Here is a 9,970-nt window from a genome sequence, read left to right as displayed (position 1 = left end):
GAACAAGGGTGCTATAATTCAGCCTATGTTGAGTAAGAATATTTCAGCAAGAACAATACACTCAGCTAAATAGGAAAAAGACTTGAGGACAGCTTTATTCAAACCCCCCTCCCTTTTTTTTTATTTTTGAGTTATTTTGGTTCAAAGATCATGTTTGACAGACAATACTGAAACCCTGAGTAATCAATGTGACTTAATTAAAAGCCGCAATAAAAAACAGAATTTGAAGATTTTTTTCTAACTATACCATAGATGAGCTACGAAAATATGTTGATCTTAAGGTGATACTTTTTGGTTTTGTAATAATTCGGGATGAGAAAGAGTAGGTTCTACAGCAAGCTTTCAACTTTTCCAAACTGCTTCTCAAGCTTATGGAACTTATTCCATAGACTTCAGGGAATTTTTCAGCTAAATCCTTTTCATGACTAGTGATAACTGTGGCTTTCTAAAGGGCAATGCATTCTCACTTCAGTTAGCATTTCCCCAAGAGAATAAAAGGCAAGAATGATCTTCAAAGCAAATGAAAAGACAAAACCCAGACATTTGGCTCCCTGTTATTTTAAGGTACAAAGTTCTTTCCTTTTATGGGTCACCTCCTTTAAGAGTCCTTTTGTTTCCTCAATACAAGCTCCAAAGATGTTAAATGCACAGGAGGCAATAGAGAAAGTTTGAGTACTCATCTGGGAACGACAAACTGAACATTAAAACAAATTATCATAAAAGGGCCATCTTAAACATAAGGCTGTGAAAGTCTTATGTGAAGTTGGTAGCTACTTTTTAATCGAACAGAAAAGAGGATTTGTCCACATGGAAGTCTTCATCAATTCTCTTTTTGAAAGAATACTCACTTTTTTCAGCTAGGTCCTAGATGTCACCAACACAGACAAACTGGAACTGCATGTAAAATAATTGTTTCCCTAGAAACTCTGCTCCTGCAAGTAAATACTCCTTAAGTAATTCCTTTTTCTTAAAATTTATCCAAGCTCATGAGTTGCATTGACTTCCTTCAGAAAGTTCAACTACTTGTGTTCCAAACATTTACAAACATATACATAAATGTTTACAACAAGTCACGAAACCATACTGGGTCCATATTACTTATCTTTCAAAACTTGACTTGGCTTCAAACCGCACAGGAGAAGATATGGTGCAAAACCAACATGAAATTTCTCATCCTAGTACACACCTGGAACAACATTGTCCTGTTCTTCTCAGAATCAGAGGGCTGAACATGACTGGGTGCACTTGCATGTCTTCTGCGTGGCTGTGTTTTCAGGTTTGTGTCATGAACCCTTCTTTGCATAACTGCAGTGACGCTGCTGCAGCGGGAGCGAAACTCTTGCTGCTCATCAAAGCCAGAGTCCTCTAAAATTCGCTCTGGAAAGGAGCCACGAGTGCTGGCCAGGTTGGTCAAGTTGGTCTGGCTGCCGACTGTAAACATCACAGCATGCCCTGCAGTGTTATTTGGGCTGTCCAGCTCCTCAAATGGGCTATCTGATGGAGAAGCTGGCACATTTCCTTCACATAGGGGTAAGTCCAAACTTGACTCATTATTCCGCTGCTCGTTTAATAGTTTCAGGCGCTGGCGCTCATGAAGGCTGAATTTCTCAATGCAATCATCAATTAGTGTGGAAGGAGCTTTCTTGTGAGCCACCGTCACCTTTCCACAGTATAAGACCTCAAATTTTTGAGAGTCGTAGAAGGCATCTTCACTATCTTTACCCGGTTTGGCATCTTCTTTCAGTGCTGCTTTGGAGACCTGTCTTATGCTGCTGATGACATCAGGAACCTAAGGGATAGTGTGAAAGATCTGTTTAGTAGCCACAAATGAGATAGCACAGACGGTGATGTGCCAAACATTTGTTAACGTAAGTATTTACACAAGTTATTTCTTCAGTAGAGTGCCAACTAGCTTCTTGGCTGACAATATAAAAATGGTAAATTCTAAGTTCTGTATAGACAATTTATGCAATGGAAGCAAAGCAAATACACAAGGTTTTAAATTACCAGAAGGTCTCCTGAAAAATGTTCACTTTTTCTTTTTTTCAACTGAAACTGCCACCTTCTTTCCATAGCCCTCTTCACAAATCAGCACCTCTTCCTGATGTCTTCTGCATAAAGTCATCACTGTTGCTTTGGGGTTTTTTTTTGCAGAGCCAGACATTCCATTCTTAGGACAGTTGTGCAAACAGTTTTGTGAAAGAGAGACCAGCAATCCCCACCAGTTTCAACTAACAGTTGTGGAATACAGGAAGCGAGCATACAAATTTTACCAAAGCACCACATATAATTGCATTAGCTCTTGTTTATTACCTACAACAAAAATGTCACCCCATCCATCCTATGCCATAGCTTACTTTAAGGTCACACTTCCCTACTCAGTCATCATGCAATTAAGAAACACACCCAAATTTCTCTTCTCTGTCATTCTTACCTACAGTTTTCTACCCTGTAAGGCCAAACTGCACAACTAGTGTAGAAACTCTTGATTTCAGTCCTGTATCACTCAGTCTTTTAAGGCCACCTGGCTCTTCCTCCATTTTACCCCAATCACCTTAGGAGGATGTCTGCTTTCGGGATCAACATACTTAATCTACAAACTCCTTTTTCATTTTGCCTTCACTAAAGAAAACAAGGACTTGTCCAACTCTACTGACAGCAGATCAGAGTGATCCTAGTTGCTCTTTTGACAGTACTTCTGCTTAACTGAACATCGTTTTCACCAGGTCTCATCTTCTCTGAAAGGATAATGAACGGCATCATGTTACATGCATTAGGGAAGTTACTAGTGATAATGTGATCAAAAGAGATTATCTATCTGATTTTCTTCACAAGAGAATCCAATGCAATCAATCAACAGCTTTTACACTCCATACAGCTTCCCACCATATCTATATTTGATAATTTCTTCCAAAGTATTTTTTCATTAAAAAAGATAACTCTGAAGTCACACCTTAGTAAATAATCCAGGATTTACAGTATCTCTTTCTTTCAGCCACATGATACCAGTTGAAACTTGCTAATGAGGCAGTAATCTTGTTTGCCAATACTTTTGCCAGCCACAGTGGAAAATTACTTCATCTTAATCCCCACCTCCCATTACACACGTCTCATCCACTGGGTATTCAACTCAAATCTGCTTCCAGTTCACTTATTGCGACATGAAGTTCAATTACCCTAAGATCTACTGACTGTTTGGCTTTCATCCCTATAGATGTCATCATCATCTCAGGTTTCAGTGTGGCTAAAAGCTAGTATTGAAATGACACAATACTAAAGCGTATTCATTCTTCACCCGTTCTCACTACCAGGCCGCTTCACCATCGCCCAAGGCGTGCTTCCTCCCAGCCATGCCAGCTCAGCTGGAGATAGGCAATTCTCATTTTATACGTGCTGGTTCATATTCCAAGATGCAGCTCTTTTTCCTCTGATCACTCCTCTTATTATTTCTATGGTCTGTGCTTAAAGAAGCTCTAGAGTTTAAATCCCTTAGCTCTCCATTTTAGCAAAATTCACAAGCTACTATCTTTTAATTAACACTTCCCTTTTTAGAATCCAGAACCTGTTGTGGGACAATTAACTCATACGTCTATTCAAAGTATAGTAACAGATGATAACTCAATTCAAAATGCATAAATTCTATAGGCAATCAACTAGAATAAACTATTTTAAAAAGTGTACCACCACTTTCACTCCAATAACTGGGTTCAGCCAGTTGTTCATCACCTCCAAGAAAAAAGACTGGAGAAGAAATTCTTAAGTCTTTCTAATAATACCCAATAATCTCCTAACACACCCTATCCCCGCCCTCCCCGGTCAGCAAATGTCCAAGCAGTCTTGGGATAAGACACAACCAAGTCTTCCACAATAGGATTCCCCATCCATTCCCTTCCCTCTCAGAGATCTCGCCCACAACCACACACGCAGTTTTAAGTCACTGCAATTGTATCTAAAAAAGCCCCGAACAAACAAAAAAGCCCCTACCATCGTGCTACTTATCACTTATTTTTCATTCCAGATACTGCATACTCTTCAGACACTAGTATTTAAGTTACGATCACTATTTCACAATCCCTGCTCCCTGTTATAGCTTTTGCTTCTACCTACCAGGTAAATTGATACAATATTTTAATTTCAGCATAAAGGGATTCTAGCATTATAGCAGAGGTTTCAGCTCATACCGCTCAACCAATCCTTACCTCTTGCTTTGTTCAGATAACTTTTTATAGGCTGTTATTTTTTAGAGTGCACCCTCATCAGTATTATTTTTTCCCCCCATTTTTCTACCTATCCACAGAATTGAAGTGATAATCAAGGTGAAAAATTGAGACCCATTTAATTTCCATAGTTACGAATACTGTTCTTATGCAGCGATGAAGAGGAAAACAATGTAATACAGGATATGACAGTGGATAAGAAATATTAAGAAAGATAATGGATAAGAAAAGTCCAGAACCAGTTCCAAATACTTGTTGGTTGTTTCATGGATTCTCTAGATTGTATGGTGTGAAAAACAGTTTCAAGTACAAGATGCAAGACAGATACTACCAACTGCTAGGCAATTAAGGCATACATATGGATTTTATTGGTCTTTAGTGTACAGCAATAGTTGTATACCAATGACAGTGTGCCAGCTTGTAGTTAGTCCTGAACCTCTTTTAATTCCATAGTGATACTACCTTAAGAAGAATCAAGTGCCACTGCCACCTGAGACACACCTGATCAGATTAGAATATTTTCATTTAATGTTTTGACCAAAGTCAAAACTGAGATCAAGTGGAGTCTACACAAGAGTTTGCATTTATATTTTTCTGAAATGCAAGATAAAGGAAAAGTTACACAATCATCAAGCACAGGAACTATCCAGCTGTGGCTTTTTACACATTTCTTTGGCATATATCATTGGGTTTTGACATTCTGCTCCTCTGTACATCAAGAGGCCCTAGTCACAAAAGCATCATCATTAAAGTTGTGTAACTTTTTTGGATATTAGTGTATTACCTGTCAATGTTGAAATTCAGGGCGAAGATAGACAAGATAGTAAGCAGAATGAAGACTTCAAAACACTGAATTAACAGGATGAAATTGCTTAACTACTTTTAGAAATCAGTTTAGCAATATTAAGATGACAGACTCTGAAATATTCAAAACTTAATGTGTTTCCAAATATTCTAGTTTCCAAGTTTTCTAGTATTTCCCTTCAGCAATCTCTTGTAATTAAGACGACAAAGGGGAGAAATTCCGGAAACCCACAAGGCCGCTGCAGATCTTTCTGGACTGATACTACTTATCGCATAATTTTTCAGCATTCACCTGTATATAAAGGAGATAAAAATATTTAAGCAATTAATCTATTTATTACTCACAGATTTTTTCTTAAAGCCTTGAAGATACTGATGTCAAAGATGGAGACTGGAGTAGATGGGGGATAAGGCAGTGTATTTGCAGGGTGAAAGGTGCACACTTCCAGCCTAGACAAACCCAGTGGTGCTAGTGCTCGGACAATACACTACGACTTAATTCTCCCATGCTTTCCCTCTTCAAGGTCTCATGGTCTAGGGGCCTGTCACCTTTTTCTAAATATTGTTGGGCAGAAAAGGAGAAGATGACCACCTCCTAAAGAGAGTTGCAGAGAGCTTCTCAGGCAGAAAAGTAGGAGCTGATGGTGCCATGCTGGGACAGCAGTTCTCAAGGAGAAAGCAGAAGCTTAATGCAGGCCATGCATTCATGATGTTTCCCTAAACTGCTGAAGAGCAGCAGACTATTAAATGAAGCAGAACAAGGCAGTTATAAAATAAACAAATAAAAAGTATAGTGAGAGGACAATACAAGCCTGTTAGAGATAGACATACTCCTAGTCTATACAATTTAACATTATAAGCATCTTAAACTGACATTCTAAATGTTAATTGTCCAATATATTTTATTAATTGACCACAGAATGTAAAAAAAAAAAAAAAGTATTAACTTCTCACTTTAAATGCTTAAGAGAAGAGGATGAGCTCCCAAAACAGAAGCTGCAAGGTCCTTAAGAGCTAAAACCCAGGGGCACATACATAACCAGGCAAAAAACCTGAAAAGTTGTCAGAAAAACAAACAAAAATCCTCATAAGCTTCCTGAAGAGCTACCTAGATATGGTATATCATCTAGATGAAGGGACTAAACACCACACTTACTCAAACACGTTGCAACAGCACTCAGAGCTTTCTCTAACACAACAGTGACCTCATGCTTAAACAGCTACAGGCACTCTGAACTCCATCAGGTATTAATTAATTGATACCAAACAAAATGGATGTGAGAGCTTCAGATGAACTTTCTTCCCCTCCAGGATGTCAAGAGCTGTTCATGCCTGACAGGAGACAAGAGTGGCACATGAACTTTAAGACCCTGAAACAGTCCTCACAGTAACACCTAAACGTACAATTAGAGCCAAGAGACCTCAGAATAGCAGAGATCCTTCTTCAGGGCCTGTACCAAAACTCTCATAAATGAAAGAGGCCAAGAGGACAAGGATGGACATTGGATACCGTAAGTACAAGAACAGACCTGGAATATTAGTTTGTCTCCTTAGCATGAGGAATACTCCAAAAGTTGGTTGGGGGGAGATAAAAAAAAAACCAAAACCAACCAAACCATCAACACAGAAAACCCCCTAACACCAAATAAATAAGACTGTGAGTTAAAAGACAAGTAAGGAGAGCTCCATAATGAAATATTTAACTTCAGGGAAACATGATCAACCTAATAAGTCTAATTAAAGAGGGGGAAAAAAAAATACCCCACACGTGGCAATCCAAATTAAATTTGTTACTTGTGCTCAAGTACCCCAAGGTTGTATGAATCACTCTTTACCCAATTAGATCTTAATCAGTACATGGCAATTCAAGAAGTAAAATTGTACTTAAATGAAAACAGATGGCACTGATCAAGTTCTGTATCACCTACAGCAAGATTCAGCTCTGAATATACAATGCAAGAAGCATGATAGAGGTTCTACTGTTACAAAGTCTGTTAACTACAGATGGCGGAGTCTTCCTAAGCTGAAACTAATGACAGCATCAATTTTAGACAAATCGTCCCCCGTCTATTTCATTTGCACCTCACACCCCCTTTACCCCATCTCCCCCGTGACCTTGGTTGTAGACCTTATGAGCTACTGTACGACATCATCCATTTGGCCAGCTAGTGTAGAATAAGGCTGCAGCATTTAGCCCTGACTAGAAGACACATATATTAATGCCCTAGATCTGCAGAGCTGGAATCAGTAGTTCATGGGCTCCAGCTAGTTCCACCTCTTGTGACTAGACTCACGACAGGATCAACACGTAACGGAGAGCAAATATCTTCTTTGTGCAGAAGTAGTACACTGTTCAAAGTGCACGTGAATAGCACTGCCAAGAACTATTCTACTATACATCAAGACACTTCACTGGGTTCAATGCAGAAACATATTTTCATGTTAGAAACATCAGTTTAACTGAGGTAACTAAGGCAAGGTCTTTCACCTGACTTAATCAAAACCAAAGCGAGGATTAAAGCCACAGAGAAAAGTACAGGAAAATAATGCCAAATTACAACTTTCTTCGCAGAACTTCTCATGTCACGCAACTACCTTTCTGTTAAAATTAATTCCAACTCTATCGACGCTGCCTTAAAACCCCCAAAGAGAACTTCAGTTATGAGGTGTTTACCACCAATACCTTGACATTGCAAAACAGAGAGGCTATCAAGCCTACTAAATCATGCGTGCTCTAGGGTAACACTAGAACAGTTTGTCACAACTCTAGAATAGGCAGAGTATCTCCATGGTGATACTGCACACTTTCTGGAGTAACAGTGACGGAAGTTGAAGCATTAAAAAAAACCCCAGAATGTATACACTTCCTCTGAATTCACAACAGCATCCAGCAAACGAAGGTGGAGCTCCCTTTTTTGCTGGAGGGATAACATTCAAATGCATCCCGTAGTAATCACTAAGCAGTACTTTCAATTTTAACCCAAACTTAGAACTTGAACTCTATGGATATTGCAAAGAGGAAAAAAACTCACTTCCTGTATAACGTTATTTCCACAGTCAGACAGAATATCACCATGTAAAGAAGCTGCAACCCTTGTTAGTTTCTTTCAAGCTTCCACATGGAAAATTACAGTCTGGAATTTATTAACAAAGCAAAGCCCCACTTCATACCATAAGGCTTATAAACATTAGCATGACTGTGAAGTACTAACCTAACAAAAACACCTAACAAACCTGGCTACTTAATGACAGCAAGGTGATTATTTCCAAAGCAAGGAAGAAGCTCAGTCCGCCTCACTGCACCACCATGGGAGATGCAGTGTCAGATCCCTTTCATCATACAAAAAGACGTGAGATGAAGGAACTTCATGCATGCACGTTAGGAGCAGTCAGTACCTTCTGGTGTTGGCTCCAGTTCAGAAACGCAGGCATATCCAAAAAAATTGAAATTCAGTGTCATGAACACAAGGATTCAGGAACAGATTCCTGGGATACGCAGGTGCAGAAAGATCCTCCTCTCACAAAGTGCTGGCAGTGCAGTCGCGGCATTTCCTCAGAGTCGGTTCGTGATATCATAGCACGGCCAGAGCTTCACACAGCAAGCGTTATGCTTCAAAAGCCAAGTATTTCCTGACTTCCGGCTGGAAGCACCCATGCCGCCTTGGACTGAGTAACTCATGATCTAGCTATGCCTACTTAAAAACAAACAAAAGTGAAACCAGATACCGTCCAGAAATCAACACCCTGTGCTTCACCAGCTACTGAAAGAGTCTGACATCTTTCAGTTAGAAACCAGTGCAATGTGAGAAAAACTTAGGAGCGACTGAACATGATTCTCCTTTCAGTTAGTGTCAAGCTGCGTATCCACAAGATAGGAGAACCCAGCCTCAGAAGTGAAACACAGACAGAGACAAAATAAGCCACATATCACATCCTGCTATGTAGCAGGCATTCAGCACTGAGCCAAAGTTCTTATCTTACACAAAAAACCACCCAAATGCCAGTCAAAATGCAAATATCAATAGCTACTCTCAACCAGAAATAAGGGTGAGAGAGGAAAAGAAAAAAGAGTGTTAACCGTTACAAATGCTTTTACTGCCATCCAGTTAGTACAGCACTGATCATCCAGACCTTTTGTACTTCTAGATCTACAGCAGTCTGCTGTCACATGCTGGTGACAGCACTCCACTTAACAGTTTTCACCATTAAAAATGCATCTTTGCAATAAACAGATAAAAGACCATCTCAGAGTGGTTCAATTTACCGCGTCACACAATTTGTTGATTTTGTTTACGCTAGAGATAGATAGAAAATACAACAGAAGAATTTGTCTCTATCAGCTGGCTTAGTGCTGAAGGAATACCGACCATCTTCTGTTTAAGGATTTGTAGCCAAGACAAATGCTGTCATAAAAGGAAAAGAGTAACAGCGGAATTGCTAAGCTTTTCTATAACACACCTGCGCTTAACGTACTTCTAAAAATACAGTTTAGAAAACACAAAGTCAGGTTCTCAGCCGGCAGTAATAAGCACCTGCCATCAACTCTGGTTCATTCTGCTGCAAGCCTGGGCTAAGACAACACAAGCCCAGTAGCTGGACCACAGGGGCTGGCAAAGAAAGACCCAGCGAAAGCAGCTTTTGGAGTTCAAGCTGACTGTCGATCCTGGCAGCTAGTGCTTTCACTTCTGTGCTGTTCTGTACAGGTTCATGAGAGTAGCCAAAGTTTACAGAAACAGAAAACACATGAGGAACAAGCCAAAAACCCATTTAAGACTTGCATATAGTACAGTTTTGCTTCCAGGAGCTAGAGGTCTGTATGCCTGGCCTCTATTTTTTTTTCCCCAGGTGACTGGTCTCAGTTAGATTTGTTTCTACTACAGAGCAATGTGCTTATTTTACTCTGACATTCAACTTCATGCCATATATTGGGGAGATCACATACTCCTGCT

At 39.6% G+C, this 9,970-nt stretch overlaps 1 protein-coding gene across 2 annotated transcripts in view; it reads right to left on the bottom strand.

The window, feature by feature from the left end:
* Positions 1-8,453, bottom strand: part of TBC1D4 (TBC1 domain family, member 4) — a 48,693-nt gene extending 40,240 nt beyond the window's left edge. Inside the window, exons 1-2 of one of the 2 annotated variants that reach the window (XM_010142217.1) lie at positions 8,418-8,453; positions 1,187-1,789 (exon numbers count right to left, since the gene is read on the bottom strand). In XM_010142217.1, the coding sequence (XP_010140519.1) occupies positions 1,187-1,789; positions 8,418-8,453 (639 nt within the window). Of the gene's footprint in view, positions 1-1,186; positions 1,790-8,417 lie in introns of those variants that run through there. The other variant, XM_010142218.1, reaches the window with a different exon arrangement.
* Positions 8,454-9,970: the final 1,517 nt, after the last annotated feature.

This window comes from Buceros rhinoceros, unplaced genomic scaffold, assembly GCF_000710305.1.
Source record: "Buceros rhinoceros silvestris isolate BGI_N320 unplaced genomic scaffold, ASM71030v1 scaffold98, whole genome shotgun sequence".
NCBI classification, from domain to species: domain Eukaryota; kingdom Metazoa; phylum Chordata; class Aves; order Bucerotiformes; family Bucerotidae; genus Buceros; species Buceros rhinoceros.
This window is presented reverse-complemented; position numbering and strand designations above follow the sequence as displayed.